This window comes from Amblyomma mixtum, chromosome 3, assembly GCF_055824585.1.
Source record: "Amblyomma mixtum isolate Tamu chromosome 3, ASM5582458v1, whole genome shotgun sequence".
NCBI classification, from domain to species: domain Eukaryota; kingdom Metazoa; phylum Arthropoda; class Arachnida; order Ixodida; family Ixodidae; genus Amblyomma; species Amblyomma mixtum.
This window is the reverse complement of record NC_143014.1, coordinates 290,485,686-290,510,261: the sequence shown is the minus strand read 5'-3', so window position 1 is coordinate 290,510,261 and position 24,576 is coordinate 290,485,686. Positions and strand designations below refer to the sequence as shown.

At 45.4% G+C, this 24,576-nt stretch overlaps 1 protein-coding gene across 3 annotated transcripts; it reads left to right on the top strand.

The window, feature by feature from the left end:
* The first annotated feature begins 649 nt into the window (after positions 1 to 649).
* On the top strand, positions 650 to 23,850 carry LOC149355141 (uncharacterized). 3 transcript variants are annotated; one of them, XM_089583647.1, is made up of 6 exons: positions 650 to 1,002; positions 4,235 to 4,612; positions 7,822 to 8,082; positions 15,131 to 15,241; positions 21,675 to 21,861; positions 23,490 to 23,850. In XM_089583647.1, the coding sequence occupies exons 2-6, from the start codon at positions 4,289 to 4,291 to the stop codon at positions 23,606 to 23,608; spliced, it is 1,002 nt and encodes a 333-aa protein (XP_089439773.1). In that variant the 5' UTR covers positions 650 to 1,002; positions 4,235 to 4,288; the 3' UTR covers positions 23,609 to 23,850. The 3 variants fall into 3 exon arrangements, with proteins under 3 accessions (XP_089439773.1, XP_089439774.1, XP_089439772.1); XM_089583648.1 differs by having other exon boundaries at positions 4,231 to 4,612; positions 7,822 to 7,932; XM_089583646.1 differs by having other exon boundaries at positions 4,231 to 4,612.
* Positions 23,851 to 24,576: the final 726 nt, after the last annotated feature.

The following is a 24,576-nucleotide window of genomic DNA, read 5'->3' as shown; positions in this document are numbered from 1 at the left end:
TGGTTCTCCGTCGCCGCAGTAATTCTGATCGATTCACGCAGGTACCCCACCTAAATGCAGTATAAAGCAAAGCTGCAAAAATGCAACCTCTGTGCGAAATCTGAGCCCGAACTTTGGTGATCGTGCCGACGTGCGGGGCGAGATGTGTTCAAATTTTTCCGTAGATTTAGGGCATTTTCTAACAGTGCAGCGACTTCAACTAAAATCGGGAGTGCAAGAAAAATTTCGCTAATGGTGACGCATGCCAGAAGCTTGCTTCAAACAACGGGGAAGTGCCCATTTCACTTGTACAACTGATTGTGTCCGATTACGTTAGTATCGGCCGAGGCGGCCGTAAGAAGACACCACGCCCAACGTAAATTGTGACCAAGGACGCAGTTTATTGGACGCGCGCCGTTGGCGCCGTGGAACAAACAGCCGATCAAGAAATACACGTAAACACAGACAAGCAAATAGCCAATCCATAAATTTGAAACCGAAAGTAAAAGCAATATACAACATATTTTTTTTTTTCAATATATGAGGAGAACGCTGGCTTCAGTAGAACAGAAATGCAATCGCTCTGAAATGCACGCTGTGACGTAAAATGAACTAATCTCTCGGCACGGTTACACATTCCACGGGATTCTGCCAGCCTTTGCAGGTTTCTCCGCTAGCTGACGAAGTGCTCTCCAGGTGGGGCGAAATCTGGCAACAGCTCCGCATGGGCATCGTTGGCATCGTCACCATCAGTAGTCTTTCTAGGGACCCTACCATCAGTATTGCTTTTGTTCACGGTGCTTGTCACATTCCAGGAAGTTTAATTATTATTTTCATTATTCGCGAATCTTTTTTTTCTCTCTCCGTCCTTATGTCCTGCGAGCTGCTTTTATTCTGACAGCGCATGAGCTTTGGAACCGCGCACATCATACCTCCGAGAGCGGGTGACCGCGTGCTTTCGACGCGCGTGCACGGCAGCCTGGCTTGCGCATTCTCCGGTGGCTGCTCTGCGACTGCCGTAAGGTAAGAGAAAACGCCGTACTTGTAGCTTTCCTATATGTCAAGGTCCCTTTCTTCTCTCTTAGCAAGCTGACTGACAGAATCTCAGCAGCCCGCAGTCAACTTTCGTTCTTTGCATTTTTCCTGCCTTAGAGGTAAGACCGGGATGTGAGCGGCTCTGTAGTGAAAGGCTTGGAGGCAATTATAACGCAGTAGCGTTCTCCTCACCTGTGCCGACTTCTTGGCACACACAAGTGCATCTACGGAGAATGCCGTGTTCTTATCTGGAGGATTTAAAAAAAATTCCTGTGAGCAAACTACTGGCCTAATCGAGAGCAAACTTAACATATTATGGGGTAGCATATTATGGTCTACGTCCTTTGATACGTAATTAAACGTCGGTACTTGCCTGCGTTTCCTGAAATTAAAAAAAAACTGCTGTCAGCTGCAAGTAAAGCTGTCGCAGACGCGAGAAAAGCAGCTGCTTTGACAGGGCGCGCCATCTGCCCGAAGGCGAGGCAAATGACATTCCGGCTCAGTGGATGGGAGGGTAGCGCGCTGGCTTCGAAGATGCTGCTCGTCGAAATGAATGCGACAAGAAAGAGCCGTCGCTAATACTCGCCTTCCGGCAGATGGCGCGTCCTGTTAAAGCAGCTGCTTGGCTCTCGTCTGCGACAGCTTTACTCGCAGTTGACAGCAGGAAATGCAGGCAAGTACCAACGTTTAATTACGTCTCAAAGAATGTAGACCACAATATTGTAACGGAAAATAGGGCGACAGGTCGCTAACCAGCAGAATACAGCAGCCAGCCAGTCAGCGCGAGATACTTCAGCGCCACCTGAGAACACCAGGTGGCATTACTCCCTCTCCCAAAAAAAGAAAAACATAAAAGTGGGGTTGCAGTACGGGCAGTGGAAAGAGAAAAAACAAAACAGCACAAGCACACAAAAATGTACAAGGGAGGTGGGCGAAGGTGTCCCCCGCGAAAACTAGCGGAACACTGAGCGTACTATCCATTACCGCGTGAAGTACGGTTTCATGCGGACAACGTGCACAACCTCAGAGCGGAATGGGTGACGCTGAGGCTGCACAGTCCCGTCAGGAAGAACTTCGTAGGTCACTTCTGTGACGCGACGCAAAACTGTACAGTCCAAAGTAATGGCACATCAGTTTTTCAGACAAGCCTGGGCGGCGTACCGGGGTCCACACCCAAACTTGGTCACCCGGACGGTATTCGACGTGCCCATGACGGAGGTTGTAGCGGCGTGCATCCGTGCTCTGCTGCCGCTGAATGTGGATACGGGCAAGTTGACGCGCTTCCTCGGCGCGCTGAGCGAACTGCTCGGCGTCTGGTGTGAGTGGGTAGTCATCAGTGCAGCATGGAAGCATTGCATCCAGCATCGTCTGAACGTCACGTCCGTAGACCAGACGAAACGGTGTAAATCGGGTCGTCTCCTGGGTGGCCGTGTTGTAAGCATATGTGACGTACGGGAGAATCTCGTCCCAGGTTTTGTGCTGCGAGTCTATGTACATTGCGATCATGTCGGTGATCGTTCTACATGCTACCCCGTGAGCGAAGTTTGCTCTAAATTAGGCCAGTAGTTTGCTCACAGGAACTTTTTAAAATCCTCCAAATAAAAACGGAATTCTCTGTACTCAGTGCTGCCAACCCTAGGGATCTTTCCCTAGATCTAGAGAATTTGGACGTTGTTTAGGAGAAAATGAATTTTTTGTATAATCTAGGGAAATTTCATTTGTCGCAGAGTTTTTCTTAATTTTCTCTCTCAAATTGGGAAGACAGTACAAGCTTTTCATTGTTTTCTTCTCTACAACTGACGGAGGCCCGCACAATGCCGCGTGCTCGAGTAAAGCCTGTTTCACATGCAAGTTAAAACACTTTGTTGCTGTGGCGCAAAAGCTGCTTAAATCCATCGCGGCAGCTCCAGGGGTCAGAGCGGCGATGTTCCAATAAGTTACAAATTTTTCGCCACTCTGCGCTGCTCAAATTTCAGTCGCTTGCATACGTGTGACCCAGCCTTTACATGGATGTAGTCTGTTGTATATGGTCCCTGATGCGGCCAGTAGCACCCGCTGCTGTGATCTTGCACGCCACCGTGCATTCCCTCAACACGCACGCCCCTTCCTTACACTGTATTGGGAGCTCGCTGCACGGCATGAAATTCCGATTTAGTAACCATACCTGCATGTTTATTTTGATAACTAGGAAAGAACGAGGGCACCATTTATTTTCATAAAGGAGTGCCGTGTTGGAAATCTTAGCTTGTCTAAGTAGGGGAACAATTCCCAGTTCACCCGCCGAGGTGGCTCAATTGTTATGGCGCTCAGCTGCTGACCCGAAAGACGAAGCATCTATCCCGGCTTCGGCAGTCGATTTTCAGTGGAGGCAAAATTCTAGAGGCCCGTGTACTATGCGATGTGAGTGCATGTTAAAGAACCCCAAGTGGTCAAAATTTCCGGAGCCTTCACTATTTCATCCCTCATAGCCTGGGTCACTTTGGGATGTTAGACCCTCCAAAATCATAAACCATAATTCCCAGTCCCACCTCGACGAAAACTGAGTTGAGGTCACATGAGGCACACAAAAGCTGTAACAATCACTGCTTCATTGTTTTAACTGACTCAAAATGTTACATCAGCCACCCTCTAGAGCAGTCGCAGCTAAGGAACAAGAAGCTTTTATATCGCAGTTTCCGTACACTCCTCAAGTGACCTACAGGCATTTTGTACGTGGAATCCTTCAGCTGAAGTTGAAACCAACACAACATGAGGGGAAAAAATTTCAGTTAATTCTACATGCCGATGCACGTTTACTAATATCTTGCATAGAGTGAAAAAAAACACAATATAGAGCCTTCAATTTGTAATTTCCAAAGAGCGCTAAGGTTTATCTTGTAGCTTCATTTAGAAGTTCTTCATTTTAGATCCTTCATTTCAAAATTACAGCTAATTTGCTTACCAACGTCTGGTAATAGGGTAGCTGCATGATAAAACTTGCTACTGAACTACGCATATATATTTTTTCACAACTGAACACTATTTTTCGTATCTAGGGAAATCTAGGGAATTTTTGGTTGCAAATTGGGGGATCCAAGAATGAGTAAACAAAAGGGCCTCGGGGCTTCCTTTGTATGTTTCGTTTTTTAAACGAAGATGCCAGAACGTCCCATTCAAAATGTCATGGTGTGCTCTGCCTGATTGTCATCGTTCTTATGCATGACCTGCCCCCGCAAGAAAGGAAGGTGGAGATTATTGGTCTCGAAGCAATCCGTTGACCCATTCCTAAACCAACATGGGCATGGAGTATGCCCGAACGGAGGGTGCTGGACACGATGGGGATGGCTGCCTCATCGTGGTGTGCCATGCCGAAACCAACCACGAGCTGTACGTAGGCGGCAGGGAGCAGCAGCTGCTGGCAATGCCATATGCCGACGACCACCTCCAACCGATGGGGATGCAACATGGCTCCGTAACAGCCTGTGAGTGCAAAACCGACCTGTCTCAGCCGGTAGCACCCGTGGGTTCTTGCAGCTACTTGAAAAGCCAGGACGCACGCATGCCCGCCTCTCCTCTGTGTCGATGCTCAAGGCCCACCTTCGCCGACGTCGCAAAGCAGGTGAATGACAACTACTACGTACCTTTGGCTCGCAAACTGTGCAAGCCCAGATTACATCTGCGAACCTATGCGAAAGGGGAAAGTCTAGACGTAAGCAGAATAAAGCTACGGTGGTGCCTAGTGAATGGGAGATTGTAATACGCCTTGCTTCTTTAGCAGGCATTGTTTCTTTGACAGAAGAGGCATTGCCATGTAGTTTCAGATGGAGAACAAGGAATATCCCCCCCCCCCCACCCCGGTTAAGTTCTGTTCTAGTCTCTCTTAAGTCCCACACCACCTCATCGTGTTGCACCCTCCGGTGAGGCAGCCAGTGCAAGTTGCTTTGGAAAGGAAGGGACGGGGTGAAAGGAAATTAAATTGAAAAGCTGGAAGCTGTAGAGAAGAAAGGCAATCCATTATTTGGTAGCCCAAGTATTACTGGCGTTTCAGAGAGCACTTTAAAAACCTGGTAGCTACCAGCGGATGTTGCGTTTGCACTCAACTTTCTGCAAACCTCAGGCATTCAGCTTGTTTTGTGTGGAAACAACCACCGGCTTTATTCGGGCTCTGTGGCATAGAAAATGGCTTTTTCTTTGTTTCCAAACTGATGACATGCCTTATCTGCAACTACGAAGTTGCCAATTATAGTAACGAGCAGACTGGAAATTAAACAGAAAAATTGAAAATGTTAGTTCATTGACCATCTAAATAGTATGACTTATAAAGCAACTGACGTCTGGCCTGGCTCGCAGTTTTTTTTCCCCTTTTTTTTGTGTATTTTCTTAAGTGCTCGCTGAAACACCTGGTATAAAATATGGGGATGAAATTTTTCGATATCATGGGCAAATGCCTGACTGCATCACTTATTGTCATTAAGGCCATGATGACTTGAGCCGTTAATGAAGTGCAATTAAAGATATTGGGTGTCCTCCATCACTGACGTTCCTTCAGGAACATAACAGCTCTGTAGAGCAGTGCTATTTCAATTCATGAGAAGAGACGCGCAATTCATCTTATTCACATTTGTGCCAGTTGATGAGGACAAAACACATCCAATTGAAAATCAGAACGCATTTACTAAAAGCATGATGTCATCATACTAAGGCCAAGACAAATTGTAGCCAATTGCAGATTAACCCCGTGTACCACATTAGTGTGTCACCGCTCTTTGCCAGCCAGTATTGACACAAGGCACGCTGATTCCAGCCCCTGTGGTGCACGGTTGTGCAAAGGTGTCCTGGTTTTGCTTCACTGTATAGTCGAGCAAGTGCATTGAACGGTGGCCTGTAGTGGTTTGAGTGACCTCCTCGCATACGGGAGGTGCGGAGTTCGATCCCTAGTCCAGCAGGGTGCTCGCCGGTGATACAATGGGTACAAGCTTTCCCCTGACCTGATCAGAGTAAAATTCTTGGGAAATGGGCCTCTAATCCACCTCAGTCAGGCGAAAATACCTAGTACCAATCCGCTCCTTGACCAAAGTTTCCCTTGCGCAATTAATATCTACCATCATCGTCATTTCTAAGCGAATGACTTCTTTAATTTAAGGAGCTCACCATGTAAGCTAAATAGAATGTTCACAAACTACTGCTCATTAAAGAGGACCATGATCCTTAATTTCCTTAATGATCCTTAAAACATCAATTTTGTCTGATTATTAGGGTTTGTAGAAGACCTAACATGGCAGAAATCAATTCCATGTCCTCCGCTCACGTCGCCGCTGATAGCCCAACATAACAAAATAAATGATTTTAACAATGCTAAGACATTTGAAGCCACGAAAATACGCCGAATTTGAATGGCTTTTATGTGAGAACGTTAAGACGGCACATACCTGGGTACAATTCCCATTTGCCACGCACTCTCTGTTTGTCACAGAGACGGGTATTAGCTAAAGGAGCAGTTGCTAATCTCAGCGTCAAGCAATCAATAATGGATCTTAGATGCTACTAGAGGGTTTAAGAGGCACCAATAGCCTTTTGTATCCTTTGGTTTTTTCGTGTTTCCTTTATATGCCCTTTATGTCGGTAGGGATATCGCTAGCTTTGTCGTACTTGTTACTTCTCAGCGTTCTGCGCTATTTTAGAGCCGATGCCTCACTTGATAGGTATAAACCAGCTGAATTCCAAAGAACCATAGAATAATCAACGATCACTAATCACTGAAGTGGCCAATTCCTTGCGTTGACAATTCTCGCGAGCATATACCTATACATGGTATGTAAGGTGAGGACGAAAATTGGCATAAATACGCAAGCTGCTATAATGAGACTGAATCAGTAATGTTGATGGTCGGTAGCTGCGAAGAATTACGTAAGTTCTGGTTATTTTTGGAAGCTGTTCCTAAGGATACTAAAGTAACTATTAAACAACTGAAAAATTGATGAAAGTTTCTGTTCTGAGCTATTAAGGCAAAAATAAACCGGAAATAAATGATAGCTTTATTCTCAGGTACAAGTGTACACGATGCAGAAACTGCAGAAAATTGTGGCTGCTCACAGACTGATAACGACTACAGCTGCAGAAATTGAGCGCAAGTGTCCGCGTTCGCAGTGAGAGCAGGGCATGGAGCTTGTCGTTCAAAAAGTAGTGCCGCGATGCTTTGGCATGTCGCGCTATTTCAATGGTGGGCGAGAAGTATTTCCCCATTAAGACAACTCAGTCCCACAGAAACGGGCCGATAAAATTTTGTTTGTGGTTGCTATGATGAATTTAATTTAATATTTATCTTTGAAAGGGTGGAAACTGTGCTGCAGAAACTTGAAAGTAAAATACAATCTGCAAGATGTGAAAATAATACAGCGTTACCAAGATACCCCCCATGCACACAATAATTAGCATACATTAGAGACACCATTTCATGGTCAGTTTCACTACATCATCTGAGAACATTGCTTAAAATATGCGATGTCACATTAGCTGTAACAGATCCATTTCCAGGGCGTTGCATTTCTTTAGGGCTGAGGGTCTTTCTTCACTCATAATCGGCACTGCATCTAAATGTGACTTCATCTCAAAAACACAGGTTTCAAGTCACCTCAACCGCACTTCTCAAAGCTACACTGTGTTTGTACTTGCCCAGCCTAATTGCTATTTTTTTCCTGTATTCGTTCTGATGCTCAGGCACACCTGTTGAGGGTAGACGAATACAAAGAAGCCTCCTTCGGTACCTGTCTCTGCGTGCCTAAAGTTCAAGGCTTTACTGCACCCAACATACGCGTCCTTTATATACAGGGCCCTGGGGACACACAGAGAGAGGTGAGCCCCACGTGTGCCAGAGGAGGCGGGCTCCAGTGGATTCCACCCGCCGACAGGAGGTGCAGTGTCTGCAGAGCTCTGGCCCAGGTGCGACCCATGCTCTTTGAGGCACACAAAAATAGTACGCACAGACTTCCAGCCACTTCCAACGCTGGCATATTCGAGAGCACGTTGTCTACCCTGTTGACTTTCCTGGCTTGGTTGTCCCTACTGGCACTCTGGTTCTCGACTTATCAGGTATGTGTGTAAACCACTGGTCAGGCCGAGTTGCTTCACAAAGAGGTCCGGGCAACTCGGCTTGAGTGTTTTGCTCGAACGAGGCCTGGGGTGCAATTGAGGCCTGTTTTCACTCTTTGCATTCTCTTAAATAGACCACCTGAAATCATAATGTTATATTTTATTAGTTTATTTTTCGAAATGAGACATATCCAGATGCCTAACTTAAACAGAATGAAGCCATATTTTTCACTTCGCCCAAAGATCTTGCCTCTGAAAATCTATCGAAATGACATGGACCATATAAATAGTATTGCAACACATATCATGTAACAACTTCCAATGTGTTGCTGCTGATAAACTTCTACGTTTTTACGATGGCTGTCTAGGTAAATTTGCCTCATAAAAAAAGTACTGATTTGTTGATATGCTTCCCAAATGCTCATTTTGAGCTGATGGTGTTGAAACACAGAGCTCATTTGCGGCAGCTGATATAAGACTAGAAGTAGGTGATGCAGGCCACGAGGAGCCTCCATAGTAATATGTGAAGTGCACCAAGAGGAAGGTGCATTTTAGCTTTTCGGAGAATAGAGCGCATGGGATCACGGTAAATAGAAATTTCCTTGGGATGTAATGCAGTTACAGGGCGGCTAGGGGACAGGAACGGTATATATGCGCATTCTGTGGCTAGGCTTCACATATACCTAACACCGGAGGCGGCCAGGTGGTGCAGTATGTGCTCGTGTGAGAGGTCATAAGGCAGGGAGTTAATCTGTGCTTGTTTTATATCACCCAATTCACGATGACTGAGGTGTGGGAAGGGGGAGGAATGAAGCGGTGGGAGTTAAGTAGCCTTTTGAGCACCTCTCTTCTGTGGTTTAGGTGCATGGCTATGATGTGGAAAGCGTAACCGGTCATTGGCTAGCGCATTAGGCAGCTGTGAAGCCTGCAGCTGGTTACTGAAGTCTTATAGTTTGTATTGCCCTGAAGAAAAGTCGAAAATACACAGTTAAGTGCAATCAAAACAGGCAAAATTAACGATTTTAGAGTATCATTTTCCACTTCACTTCAAACAGTTTTCGAGGTGTGCGCTGCTGTATGGGCTCAAGGTACTCAGAACATAAAAGAAGGCTGTTTTTCCTAGGCACTAACGCAAGAAAGGCAAAGCAAAAAGCTAAAACACGCTAGAGGAGACTTCCCGATACCACCCGATCCAAATGATTTTCAGTCGTAATTGAAGAGCATCGTGATATGCCCACATTCCCACCCCTCGGTGCCCCAGCAGTGCAGGTTTGGAAGGCGCCATAAAAATGACTGCGGTATGGGCTGCCGGCTACCCTGTTAAAATATGTTCTTTTCTTAGTCTTCATCACTTTAGCGCAGTTGAAACTGAGCACTCAAATGAACCATCGTGAGAAGTGTAAATTGATCCAAAAGCCCGCCTCACCTAGCAGAGGTTTTTTAGGCAGTTATATCTGCAGTGACGCAAAAGGACATACAACTGACCAAGCAGTGCCAAAGGTGATGTGAGGTCAAGAGAGTATGAGATGCGTTCACATGACTAGATCATAGAAGCCGGTGACATCAGTTTTCTCCAGGCACCTCTACTGTTGACGAGGACTAAACACATCGAATTGAAAATCAGAATGCATTTCCTTAACATATTTAGTGTGATGTCATTATATGAAGGCCATGATAAATTGTAGCCACTTGTAGACTATCCTCGTGTACCACATCAATTTGTCACTGCCCTGTGCCAGCCAGTATTGACACAACACACGCTGATTCCAGCGCCTATGGCACACGGTTGCGCAAAGGTGCCCTGGTTTTGCTTCAATATATAGTCAAGCAACTGCATTAAACTATGGCCTGCAGTGGTTTGAGTGACCTCCTCGCATACAGGAGGTGCGGAGTTCGATCCCTAGTGTTGCAGTGTGCTCACCGGTGATACAATGGGTACAAGCTTTCCCGTGGTCTCATCAGAGTAAAAATCGTGGGCAATGGGTCTCTAACCCACCTTGATTAGGCAAAAATACCTAGTGCCATGTGCTACTGACTCACTATTTGCCACAGTGAGAAATGGGTAGTAGAGAGCTAAAGGAGCAGTTGGTAATGTCAGCGTCAAGCACTCAATATTCGATGCTAGACGTTACTAGAAGGTTTAGGACGCAGCAATAGCCTTATGTATCAGCAGCGCGAACACAGTCAGGAGAAACATGCAGATAGGACACACCGCTCAACTTCCAACTTTATTTCAAGAAACTGAAAGCCGCTCTTATATGCACACCAGGTCAAACGCCCACCATGGGCAGTAATCACGTTACAGTAAGAGCGCGCAAACGTACTGGGAATCATACGTTGTCCAGGGCATCTAAAGATAACGAGAGGAGCATCATTGCTAAAAGCACACTAGGCAATGAATTCTATGTCATAAAAGACAAATTACATGTGAAAAAAAGAATGAAAAAAAAAAAATAGGGTTAAATGTTTGAAAATGCCAAAAAAATATAAAAGATGAAAAAGAAACAGAGTTAAGGGCACGATTTTGCTAGAAACGTGAGAACGTGAGAAAACAGTAAAAAACAAAATGCAGTATAAGGATGAGTATAAGGATAAGGAAGAGCAACATGTGAGGTGCGCCCCTGAAATCCAGGTGAAATCAGATAAAAAACAGAGAAAAAATGATTTCGTTTTCAGAAAGTGAGATAGGTAGGGTGCTTACGCAACCTTCCGTAAGCCGTGAGATGTAGGCAGCTTCAACGATTTTCCATGTCAATTGATTTTGTGTTCCTTCCGGATGGTTGCTTTCTTAAAATGAGGGATGCATTTCTTTTGTCTATCACATCCCTGGCAGTGGGTGGGAAAATTTCTCAATGGCACCCCAGATAAATCATTCTTGTGTTCCATTAGCCTTTCATTTAATCATTTTCCTGTTTGGCCTATGTGCGCCTTTCCGCAGGTTAAAGAATGGAATATACAACGCCCTCCTCAAAAGGCACAAAACGGTCGCAATGCCTGACTGTACAGCTACTGTTACTTTTTTATTTTGGTTAACTTTGTTGCACAGGCTCGACAGGTGCAGTGGGGCTGAAGAGACTACATCTACGGCAGCTTTTCTGCCAATTTTCTTCAGATTATGTGATATTTTGTGCAGGTGCGGCAGAACAGCAACCCTTTTGTTCCACGGTTGCGTTATATCTGGGGCTTCACTTTCATGCTTCACACCTTTCAGGACTTTTTTTTTTTTTTGCTACAGATGAAAGGAGAGATTGTGGGTACCCTGACTGCATCAGCCTCAACACTTGGTTTGGAAAATTGTCCGAAAAATTGTGTTCACAAGATTTTGTGAGACCGTTCTTAAAAGTTGATTTTGCCATGTCCCTTTTTACCAGTTTTGTGTCGGATGAATTGTAGGACAGGATGGGCTTATTGGCACTTGGTTCAAACAACCAGCACACGTGGTTCTGTCCGAGAAAAACCTTCAACTGTAGGCATAGAACTTTGTTCAGGTAATTCATAGGTAACTTCAAGAGGTGATATAGTATTTGGAAGAACGTGGAGAACTTGAGTTGCTTCTGTTTGAAATGCATCAGTGTCGCAATCTAAGAGAACCAAGAAGTCGTCTACGAACCGGAAAATTCTGAGAATGCTTGAATTCTCCAGCTGGTCCCTCAAGGATATGTCGTGCATAGCCAGAAAAATGTCGTTCAAAATGGGGGCAGTGCATGAGCCTGTACATGAGCCTTGCTTTTGAATGAATCTCGAACCGTTCAACTCACTTACTGTCTATTTTAGGTAAACGCCTAGCAACTCAATGAGGCTGTCAGCAGATACGCCACGCTCATTTCGGAAGGCCACCAAACCGTGTCTATTGATGATGTCATGAACGCATTCTATGAGGGCATCCGGGGGAAAGGAATAAAACAGGTGTTTTGTATAAATGGAGAAGCCATTGAACGTCTTTCTTCTGTTCTCATGCAAGAACCTGAAAACTTCTTCAGTGTTTACTACAGGAAAGCAGCCATTGACTGAACACCGCTTGTCAGCCTGAAAGAAACTTGCCAGCTTCTTTTTGCCGGGCCAACTTTTCAGACACAATCACACGCAAAGGATATCCAGTCTTGTGCGTTTACTCGGTAAAAGCATTTCCAGACAGGCAGTCTTTTTTGCTTGTATTGTATGTGACAGGTTCTCCGAATTCAGCCCTTGGCATAGCTTCTTTGCATTACATCTTAGATTTGATTCGGACGTCCTGGTTTTACAGAATTTATTTGAACTGATTCCGTGGCTGTTGACATAAAAATGCGTTTCGGGAGGACGGCCTTAATGAAACTAAATCAGTAATGCCGCTGGGGCGAGGCAAGAAACTTGCCTGACCATGGTCAACATTTCCGGTACTGTCCTTCTAGACTCCACAGCGAACTTGGGTCCATGACTAAGGAAACGCTGGACCTCCTCTGGGACGCTCCTGACACCTCCCACGAGGTGGACGGGATCTCCATTCTTTTTCTTCTTTGGATGCACGAGAGCCCACAGGCCCTGGAGTACCTGCTGCCAGAGGCACTCTGTCATCCGGTTAGCTTGCGCCACAGCCTCACGCCATTTCCTTGTTCCTGTTGGCATTGGCAGTGATGCGAACACCCTTGGCTGCAGATGTTCCCTATGGAGGCTCGCCTGGTGCTGCCATTCAGCCCGTTCACGCACTCTGACAGTCATGTTACCTTGGTTATTCCCCACGATGGGCATTTGACATGGTGTGTATATAAGTGCGAGTTTCAGTTTCTTCAAATAAAGTTGGAAGTTCAGTGCTCTGTACTATCGGCATCTTTTTCCTGATTGTGTTCACACTGCTGATATATATCGATGACATCCGGCCAGCCCAGCAGATCATGTTAAATCAATAGCCATTTTTATCTTTTTTGTTTTTTTTTGTTTTCCTTCATATGACCTTCATGTCGGTAGAGATATTGTTAGCATTGTGCTGCTTCTTCACAGCGTTTTGCTTTATTTTAGGTTCGTTTGGTTTATAGGGTTTTAACATCCCAAAGCTACTGAGGCTATGAGAGACACCGTAGTGAAGGGTTCTGGAAATTTCGACCACCCGGGGTTCTTTAGCGTGCACTGACATAGCACAGCACATGAGTATCTAGAATTTTGCCTCAGTCGAAATTCGACCGCCGTGGCCGGGATCGAACCCGCATCTTTGGGGTCAGCAGCTGAGCTGAGGTACCAACCGGCTCAGTTCCAAAGAACCATGGAATAATCAATGATCACTGATTACTGTAGCGGCCAATTCCTTGTGTCTACAATTCTAACGTGTATACCTATACAAGGCGTGTAAGGCGAGAGCGAAAATTACCAAAGATGCTCAAACTGCCTTAATGAAACTGAATCAGTAATGCTGATGGTCAGTAGATGCGAAAAGGTTCATAACTTCTGCTTATTTCTTGAAACCTGTTTTTACGATACAAAAGTAACTTTAAAATAGCTGGAGAATCGATAAAAGTGTGAGTTTTAGAGCTAAAATAAATTACACTTTTATTCTAAGTTACAAGTGTACATGATGCAAGAACAGCAGAAAGTTGTGGCCACTCGCAAAAACTGATAGCGACTACAGCTGTTGAAACTTGACCGCAAGTGTCCGCGATCGCAGTAAGAGCCATGCACAAAGCTGGGCGCTAAAAAACGCATGCCACGACCCTTCGGCATGTCGCAGTATTACAGTGATGGGCAAGAAGCATTTCCACATTCAGACAACTCAGTCCCACAGAAATGGGCATAAAAAATTTTCTCTGTGGTTGCAGTGAAGTTTTTAATTTAATATCCAGGTTTTGAAGGGGTGGTAATTGTGCTGAAGAAACTCGAAAGTGAAATACAGTCAGCAAGATGTCAAAATAATCCAGCGTTATCAAGGTAACCCCCCTGCACACGCTAATTAGCATCCATTAGAGGCTCCAAAGCATGGTTAGTTTGGCTACAGCACCTGAGATCATTGCCAAAAAAAAACGGCGTCGCATTTCTGTAGGACCGAGGGTATTTTTTCACTCATAGTCGGCACTGCATCTAGAAATGACCGAGGGTATTTTTTCACTCATAGTCGGCACTGCATCTAAATGTGACTTCATCTCAAAAGGACAGGTTTCGAGTCACCTCAACCGCACTTCTTAAAGGGACTATGAAACAAATTAATTGAGATTATGTAAAGATAGGCAATCCATCACTCGTCACTCCAGCGCAAGAATTTTTGAGCTAGCATCAATAACAACGAAGTTATAGGCGATTAAAAATCACGCTCCTCCTCTCCCCCCTCAACTCGTACGCGCGGGGTACCATAAAAAAATAAAGAAAACAGCTCCAGGACTGGGCTCCGCCCATGAACACGTCATTCGCTGACGTTCGGTTTACGACTTCCGGTTGTCCCACTCCCGAGGAACAGCGTGTGTCGGCAGCGTCTCTCCGGTCTCTGCGCTTTCTTGGCTCCCGAACTCGCGACAGAAAGAGGCGGCAGAGGTAAATTAAAACCATATGCGCGAAGGCAATGCCCTCGCTCGCGCTTGCCCGAGGGGGTCGCGCGGCCGCTCGAGCAGACGATGTTCACCGCTACCGGAAGTGTGCCGTGACGTCGAAGCTGCCGCGGCTCTAGCGAATGACAGCGTGTGGTGGCCTGCCGACGTCATGGGACTAGTGACGTCTGTTTTCCCGATTTTGGTTTCAGAATTGCTCCCTACGAAGACACCAAGCGGCCCGCGAATTTTAAAAAACACGATTTTTAAAAATTCATAATAAATTGCCGGCTCAGTTCCGAAGATTCATACTTGGTGTCAATGCTTCTGAGCATCACTTCTAACATTTGCAAGCGGCTTTTAATTCTTTTCATGGTCCCTTTAAAGCTACACAGTGTTTGCACTTGTCCAGTCTCATCGGTGTTTTTTTTTCCTGAATTCATTCTGATGCTCAGGTGCACCTCTTGAGGGTAGACGACTACGAAGCAGCCTCCTTCGGTGCCTGTCACTGTGTGCCTAAAGTTCAAAGCTTCACTGCACCCAACACATGTGCCCTTTATGTACAGGGCCCCAGGGACACACAGAGCGAGGTGAGCCCCACGTGTGTTGGAGGAGGCAGGCTCCAGTGGCTCCCGCCCACCGACAGGAGGCGCAGCGTCTGCAGAGCTCTGGCCCAGGTACGATCCACGCTCTTCAAGGCAAACGGAGACACTACGCGCCCTCTGCCTGCCACTTCCAAAGCTGTCATATTTGAGAGCACATTGTCTACCCTGTTGACTTTCCTGGCTTGGTCATCCCTACCACCACTCTGGTTTTCAACTTATCAGGAATGTGTGTAAACCACTGGTGGCATATCATGCATCAGCTTCTAATGTGTTGCTGCTGATAAACTTCCAGGTTTTTTACAATTGCTGTCAAAGTAAATTTAGCTCATCAAAAAAAAATTCATTTCTTGATATGCTTCACAAATGCTCATTTTGGGCTGATGGTGTTGAAGCCTAGAGCTCGTTTATGGCAGCTGATAAAAGAGAAAGGAAGCAGCCTTTATTGTGCGTTTCACTTCTGGGTTGCTGTTGAATGTTAGTTGGTTGATGCTGCAGTTTGGCGCCGCGTGATGGTTGCCCTACAGGTAGATGATGTATGGCTCGAGGAGTGTCCATAGTTATGGGCAAACTGCACCTTTAGGAGGGGGAATTATAGCTTTTCGGAAAATACAGCACGTGGGATTACGGTGGGTAGGAATTTCTTTAGGATGTAATGCAGTTACAGGGGAGGCTAAGGAATTTCCTTGGGATGTAATGCAGTTACAGGGCGGCTAGTGGACAGGAACGGTGTGTATGCCCATTCTGTGGCTAGGCGTCACATACCTAACACCGGAGGTGGCCAGGTGGTGCAGTATGTGCTTGTGTGAAAGGTCATAAGGCAGGGAGTTAATCTGTGGTTGCCTTACATCACCCAGTTCGCAATGACTGAGGTGTGGGAAAGGGGAAGAATGAAGCGTTGGGATTTAAGTAGCCTTTTGAGCATCTCTCTTCTGTGGTTTAGATGCATGGCTATGACGTGTAAAGCGTAACCAGTCATTGGCTAGCACGTTGGGCAGCTGTGAAGCCTGCAGTTGGTTACTGAAGTCTTAGAGTTTGTATTGCCTTGAAGCAAAGTTGAAAGTACACAGTTAAGTGCAATCAAAACAGACAAAATTAACGATTTTAGAGCATCATTTTCCTTTTTGCTTAAACATTCTGCGAGGTGAGTGCTGTACGAGCTCAAGGTACTCAGAAGATGAAAAAATGCTTTTCTCCGAGGGCACTAACGCAATAAACAGCAAGCAAAAGCTAACACACCCAAGAAGAAATTTTCTGACACCACCCGCACGCAAATTATTTTAGGCCGGGATCGGAGAGCATCGCGATATGCGCTCGTTCCCGTCCCTCGGTGCCCATGCAATGCGGGTTGTGAAGACGCCAGAAACTATCATCTCAAGGTGTGTTCTTTCCTGAGTCTTCGTCACTTTAGCGCAGTCTAAATTCAGCCCTCAAATGAACCAACTACTGTGGGAAGTTGTATTGATCCAGAAGCCCGTCGCACCTAACAGAGGTTTATCATAAGGTTTTACCAGTAGTGATGCAAAAGAGCATACAACTGATTTAGCAATGCCAATGATGAGGATGTGAGGGCGAGAGTGTGCTAGATGTGTTTGCGTAACCTGACCATAAGGCTCAGTGACGTCATTTTTCTCCAGGAACGCCTCGCCCTTCACTTCTTACTGCTTGCACATAGCTTAAAATCTTCCTGTGTAAAAATTTCTTAGTGTCTCTTTCAGCTAACCCAGCAACTGGTCGCTTAAAAAAAGTGGCTGATTATTAGGGTTTTGATCAATTCCTGAGGCTTAAATATGAAGCATCTGAAGGAAGCTTTTTACTTCTTTACAGCCCGTTCTGCCTGGAAAATTGGTGCACATTGATGCCTGTTAGGCTATTACGGTTGCACTTTGGCTTGTTTTCTGTACTGATATTCGGACTGGTTGGTATGAATGTCAGTGATAAAATGTAGACTACCACCTATAACTAATGGCTCATGTTTAGTGCATGAGCTTGATCCAAGTAGACTCTTGGCAGTCTCTGAATAAGTTTTCTACAGCCTTAACAAATTTTTTGCTGTGTACCTGACATCTTAGTGAAAAGAAGCGACATATCATGTAATTCAAATTTTGGTCGAGACATAAAATTACATGGCTTGCGCCAATCAAAGCACAGGCATTTTTCTTGGTCTTGAATAATCATCAAGCATGGTTCGTGAACTCTACGTTGAGCCGCCACCTTGAAAGGGTGAATGAACAACGTCAAGTCAGGTAGTTGAGGGGATTCATTCAAGTTCACTTTCGCTTGAAATAGGCCAAAGAAGTCGTGTTTGTTTTCTGTGCCGCTTCGAGTTTCCCTTTTTCTCGGCAAACTGAGTGTTAGTTGGTATCCATGGGTAGTGAGGGAGTTCAAATGAAGAAGTGAATTGTGATAAGTAAAGAGCCTAAGATAATGTTTAATTTAAACATCCATGAGATATCAATTTTACAATGAGACATCTGCGAGACAGATTGATACCTGTGACGATTGCAACATTTCATGCCTCGCCAGCAATGCGTATGAGAAAGAAGTTATGCGTGCTTCACAGAAGAAACTTCTGCAGAGATCGTTTAGTGAAGAAATATTGCCGACGTTGAGTTATTTCCTTACAAATAATGACCTAAAAATACACCTGCTGCTTCAAAAAAACTCACTTTAGTCTTTAACGAGGGGCACTACGAACGTTTGAGAGATCGTATTAGGTTTCGTTGATTTATCTTTAAAAGGCATGGGCGAGAGCAGCTGCCTCTGCTGTTCACTTCAGCAAGTTTCACCATTTGCCCAGCGTTCCTTGTTTTAAAGGGTCAGTCTACTCACCGAGATGAGTGTATAAATAATGGCATATTCTGGTAGTTGGCGCCCTATAACATCAATAACGAGGGAACTGCTCCTGGTTTAGGCAGGAATTTATATTTTATTTCGGCATTAAAAGTCGCGTAAAAATGCATGGTGACGACCCCATACGTTCATTTTGTTCAAGCAGGTGGTAGTCTTTTTTTGTAGAAGCATAAGTGAATATACTACGTACCGTTAGTATGCCCCAATGTCACAGAAACGTACGTTTTGTTCTAGAAAACTGTAGAAGGCGTACCGCTCGCTTTTTCTGTAACTCATATGATTATTTCTAGTTATACGTACGCTAAACGCAGGCACATTCCCACTTTTAGTTCAGCGTATGCTAGCAGAGACGCAAAAATAAACTCAGCCTATAGTGGCCCCATCTGGTTGTCAGGACGGGAACCATTGCTGTAAACAAACCGACTCACCACTCAAGCCTAGAAGCGGCAGAATCGTCACTATAATTATTAAAATAAAGCAAATTTAGCACTTATATGTTTTCTTATAGGCTAGATGACACGAAGCGAAAGACCGGCGCCCCATTTATGACCAGTGAAAGCATTGAAAAAGGCAGCAACAACGAGAATTCAGTCCGAAGCGAGAGGTCCAGCTTCGACGGGCACCGCCATGTTTGTCGCCGCGCGGCGGAAATCCAGATGGTTGCCAGATGAGACTACCATCTCATACAGATGTGTTCCCTCATCAATAAATTCTGTTTTAAAATGTTCTACCGCACTTCTTGGCACCACACCTGGCTAAACGGTAATTTGAGTAAAGAGCTATCGGTTGCCGCAAAGAAAATATGGCCGATAAAATTCAGTAGACTGACCCTTTAAAGATGTTTCTTCTTGTCTGCTTCACAATCATCCGTCGTCAGCAGTGCACCTGGAAAGACTTTCTCACGATGACTTGTATGTTCTCAAATGCAGCTCAAGCAATTCGCAAAGCCTCGAGCACTTGCACATGCTTTTTGACGGAAATAATTTTATTGCCACTATACACTCTTTTTTGTGGTAACAAAAATTTTTTTAAGCTATAACTTGTGGGGTTTAAATTGGGGGAGATAAACACGTTCTCCCCGCTTAACCGCGGCTGACATAGTTCAAAGCCGCGCAGACCCCACCCCGTGGTCGCGAACGCTACCGAGCGCACGCTGACCACGGCGGGCCTTGCTCTGCGGCAACAAAGGAACGACACACTGGCTGACACAAACAAGGCATTTATTGCTATAACAACAATAACGCCAGCTAGCAACAAAATACACTGAGGAATCTAGGATGTCCGACTCACCAGCACGGCTACGAGCGAACGTTCGCCCACGCTAGGGCAGAGGGAATAACTCCGAGGCCGGAAGGGACGAGCTGAGGGGAACACGTTTCCACACGAGGTCGCCCGCCGACGAAGAGCGAAGCTTTGCGCGTGAACGTCCAACACGCTTCCCGGGCCCAGGGAGAAGAGAGCCAGCTATCCCTCGCGCGCGCGCAGCAAAACGCCATCCGTGGCGCTGGTGTCGCTGCGACGCGAGCGCCCTCCCCTGTTAGTTAAAAGTAACCGAACCGAGAGGAGTGCTTTTCGGGGGCAGCTAACAACAGTGGGGTGCAATGCGGGAAAGTGAACGCAGGGGACGAAGGCGTCCCCACAAACTATAACGCTAGACCACATGAAGCACGCGTGCACAGCCACAAAACTGAGCTACGAAAATGTCCTAGCTGTGAAAATTCCGCGCCAACACTATCGAGTTACACTCAAGGCTTTGAAGAGGTACAGCTGCAACAGAAAGAGAACGGCACAAGTGAATCACGACCGGAACGAAAAAATTGCGGCACGCGTCGCTATTGTAGCCATATGCGCATATAGTGAGAGTGCCTTGCACATTCCACTTTCCAAAGTGGGGGTGGCCGACAGAAAGCAGCCCATCCTAAAGCTTCCATTTTAAATGATAGCTTGTGCGCTGCTTATTGGTAAAATCAAGCGCCAATGTTGGTGTGCACATGACTCCATTTCTTTATTTTTTTTTAGCTGTCATTGTGAGCAGCGGTATTTTCTTTATCGAAGTTTTCCCTCAAAGTCATTATTTGCTGGACAATAGACTGTCAATGGCTGTCAGCGCTAGCGAAGATAAATGGCATCTTACATGAACTTGCGCATTCCAGACATGAATTTACTTTTGGCAACAAAGGAACGCAGCAGTTTCAACTCGCAATTTTCTCTTTATTGACAAATTTCCAAATTTCCTTTATTGACAAATTTGGCGAGCACGCAATGTCGTGGAGGCTGGTGGAGCATTTGCCCGTCACTAATCCACTAGCTTGGAAGAGCTTCTCATAATTTGACAGTTGTCAATTCATTTTACACCTTTTTTATTTCTCATGCTATGCTAAAATGTCGAGGAAATTGGTCAATAAAGAGAAAATTGCGAGTTTAAACTGCTGCGTTCATTTGTTGCCAAAAACTAAACTCATGTCCGGAATGTGCAAGTTCATGTATGATGTCATTTATCTTCGCTAGTGCTGACAGCCATTGACAGTCTATTGTCCAGCAAACAATGACTTTGAGGGAAAACTTCGATAAAAAAATACCGCTGCTCACAACGCCAGCAAAAAATAAAGAAATGGAGTCATGTGCACACCAACGTTGGCGCTTAATTCTACCGATAAGCAGCGCACAAGCTATCATTTAAAATGGAAGCTTTCAGATGGGCTGCTTTCTGTCAGCCACCCCCATTTGGAAAGTGGAATGTGCCAGTCACTCTGGCTATCCACGCATACAGCTGCAACAGCACCGCGTCTCAATTTTTCCGTGCCGGTCATGAGTCACTTGTGCTAATCTTTTTTCGTTGCAGCTGTACAGCAAACTGAGTGAGTGTCAGTATCCTAAGCAATCATTTTCGAGTCAGGAAAATTTCATTCAGATAGAAGCCTCGAAATGTGACTCAAGGATAGCGGATCCCTCTTAACGGTGCGAAAAAGTTTCAATGACGCATGATGAAAGCAAATCTATGCGTGTTTTCTGGTACTGTTGCATGTAGTTAGTCCGTAAAAATACTGCCAGTCAGGGTTAAGAATTTTGCCTGGGGAAGACCAGCCTGGAGAAGTAAAGTGCCCTCAAAGTGTAGGTGAGGTAATTGTGCAGATGTTTATCATGAACGGTGTCTAGGCAGTGCTTACAACTTACTAGCTAGTTACTAGGCAGTGAAAACGTTCTGCAAATGGAAACTCGACGTCACCTGACTGAGTGACATCCTGCTATAAAGAATACGACTGGCTCATATTTATTGTTCTTAGAACGTATCATATCACCCTCAAAGCTCATGCCACATCCTACACTTCATGGCATGACATTAGCCATGTTAACTTCTTGGTCAGTAGAAGAAGGGGGCACAAGACGCATTTGACAGTTTGCCTGCCTTTGCGTTGCAAAGCCCTTCTCTCCATTTTCCACTATGAACATATGAGCTTGCATTCACCTTTCACGAGGATATGCCTCAGTGGTGAGCGAGTGAACATCAATTTTTGCTGACAACGTGCAATGCCTGCCTAGTTTACCGCGCATATTGTCGCATTTGCCACTGTCCGCACATTGACACTTGACCACAAAGTGTCAGAACGGTTCCTGTCGCTTGCGGAGTGAAATGCATTCTGGACCATTACTGCAGGTAGAGACCATTGAGGACATCCGTGCAGCTGTGGATCCAGGACCCTCTGCAGGAGCCGGAAGACACAATGGACTCGGGTGCCAAAATGTGGCATTAGATTGCTCGTCACCAGTTCCTCGGCTCCTTAGAATGCATGAGTTCCACCATGCAGCGGAGTGTGTGCCGCTTGAGGTGGATAAAAGGGCAGGTGAGTGAAACAGCTGGTATGCCATGGCTTTTTTAGTAACGAACAGAGGTAGTCAACAGAGGAGGAAATTCTTTTTCTCCTTCGCTGCTGTTGCTTCTACAGTTAACAGTTTGCAAACCTTTGTCCCTCCATTTAATCGCGCAAAACTATATAGCAGCCAGCACCAATAGCCACTCTTCTCAAAAGGAGCAACAACTGAGGTAGCACGAAGGGTGTGGGTAGGTGGTCATGGTTTAGGTCAGCCAGAAGCATGCACCGCGTGGTCCAGGCTGACCTTCACCGCATGTTCTTATGGATGAAGAACATCCGACAGTTACCAGGCTCACTATTTTGCCCTGGAGGAAAGGCAAATTATTTCTCTAGAGAGCATTTCAAGAGGCATCCTGCCCATCCCTTCTTCGACAAGATTTTGAGGCACGTGGACAAATGCTTCCCAGCTTATCAGCTATTCGGGGCTACTGTTGCTGCAGTCAATAACAATTTGTAAACCAATCAAGGGCTCTCAGGTTGACACATGCAAAGATGTTCATTTCCCTAGCTTAACCACATTTTCTTGGCTCTCAAACAGTTCCGAGACGGCTGCTTTCACACACACTGGAAGTTCAGCGCTTCAATGCCTACGGTTATAGTGTTGTGAGCGGTAGGGTTGACTGTTGGTTTGAACTTTGATGATATCTTTTCAAATGAGAGGAGTTTTGAAACCTCCACTGCTAGTGAGGCACAGCCAGCCTGTAGTTGCTGCATGTGGTCTAGTGTGTTCTTGGGAGTCTGGTGGCTGCCTTTCTTAAAGCTCTCGCTGAAAATGTTGCAAGGTCACAGTTTTATCTACCATTATTATTCTCACCAGCACATGCCTCTTTAGAGCACGCCGGCCTCACATTATTCTGCAGCAGTGTCGTAGCGTACTACTCTTGGCGTCCTAAAAAACTACTTTAACAAAAAGGCATTCGCTTGTTAATCATATGATGTGAGTTAGGTTGAGTAGAATGGCATTCTCAGGAGTAGTCATCGTGATCATAGCAGGTATAACGGGTCACTGCTGGAAATAGATCGAACTAGAATGTCTAGTTTCAGGCCATTACCACAAAAAATGAGTTGAGTTTATTTAAGGAAGCTGGTAATTGCTGCCATGAAGCCCGAAGGGCTGTTATATCCGCAGCCTGGCTTCAGATAGAGGCCATGTATAGCTTATTCAGCTGCCCTATGTGTTTTATGATTTTTTGTATGGATTTCTTGACACTTCAAGTTACACAGCTGTTATCCCTGCGTCTCACTTGCAAATGCGGGAAGTACTGGAGGTCCTGATCTGTGTTCTTGAAGTCAAAATGTCTGAAAATTCTTCAAGTATTCTCTCCTCTTCTGATCTGGTCATGTTTGGTTAAACAGTACCATACGGCTGTTGTTTAGAAGTTCAGCCTTTCTAGAGGCCGCTTTTTTTTTTGTTTTGGATCAGCACAGCAGAAATATGTGCAGGAAAGTACACGTCATTATTGAAAATCATTGTGCTCAGGTTAGCACCATGGCGAAAATTCACCAGTTCGTTTTACGCAAGGCATGGGTTGTTTGCAAGACATCAGAATATAAGCTTTGACTGCTGATGGAACAACTGATGTGATATCTGCTCGCAGGGAGTGCCTGGGATATTGCACCTTCCCTGCGCACTCTGCTAGCATGCAACCTCTTCCTGGATGACAGCAGATTCTGCCCGGGGACTTCTTGCGTCACCAGCACGTGCCACCACAAGTAGGGAGGGGAACTTGAAAGGACGCCCAGTTCCAACGTGTGCACACAAGAAGTCGTCCGGAGGGCTGTTTTCAGGGCGTCATCGAGGAACATGGAGCAGCTGCGAACTAATTGTGTAGAATTTTGGGCGTTCTGCATTTTAATTTAGTAGTATGATGATCTCACGCCTATGAACGTGCAATCTAGTTATCATTTTTGTGTATAAATATGTACGATATTGGAAAAATTGGCGTTTTTTCTCTTGCAGCCATGGAGTCTTCTTTTACACATATTATCACATTACATTTGATAACGGCAGTGAAATGTAATCCGGAGCCCTTCACTACGGCGTCCCTCATAGCCTGAGTCGCTTTGAGACGTTAAACCCCAATAAACCAAACATAAACTAACGATAACAGCAGTGATGCTGTACTGAAAAGTGAAAATCGCTCGGTCTCAGAAGCTGCGCACCTGGCAGCGTAGATGGCCAGTTGGCTGCTATCCCGTTTTTACTAGGAGGTTTTAAGTTCTGCTGGACGGAGTCTCCTATTAGGTCATTGGTTTTCCCACCATCACAAGACTGCAGTCAAGTGAAGGATCTGGCTGGTAATTAGTTCCATCACACTACGTACGCATGCGTTTGAGAGCAGACTAGAGCTTACATATTCCTTGATCAGAAATTCCCTGTCGAAAAATATGGGAGACTTATGCCCAAAACAACAAAATATTCTGCAGTCCTGTCCTAAGGCGTATTTTTTTTGTTACATTGCAAATTCGTCTTTTGACACAACAGACTGCGTTGATACTTCAAGGGACTCCAAGTACTAGAGAACATTTTGCTGTTACTAGAAAGTTGCGTCCCAAGATAGTATACAAAATTTGTTGTGACCGGAAATTTTTCATTCTGCTTGTTGTTAGGGCTATCCTTTTAAAAGGAAGATATCCCTTGCCTTCTTGGAGAAGGCTGGGTTGGTTTATGAGGACATGCTCGTG

What these genes read in the sequence shown, in the direction of transcription:
- LOC149355141 (XM_089583647.1), top strand. Translation starts at nt 4,289, where the DNA reads ATGGGCATGGAGTATGCCCGAACGGAGGGTGCTGGACACGATGGGGAT. An exon ending in TCTGGTTCTCGACTTATCAG is followed by an intron (nt 8,083 to 15,130) that starts GTATGTGTGTAA and finishes CTTTATGTACAG; the next exon opens with GGCCCCAGGGACACACAGAG. An exon ending in TGAGGTGGATAAAAGGGCAG is followed by an intron (nt 21,862 to 23,489) that starts GTGAGTGAAACA and finishes ATCTGCTCGCAG; the next exon opens with GGAGTGCCTGGGATATTGCA.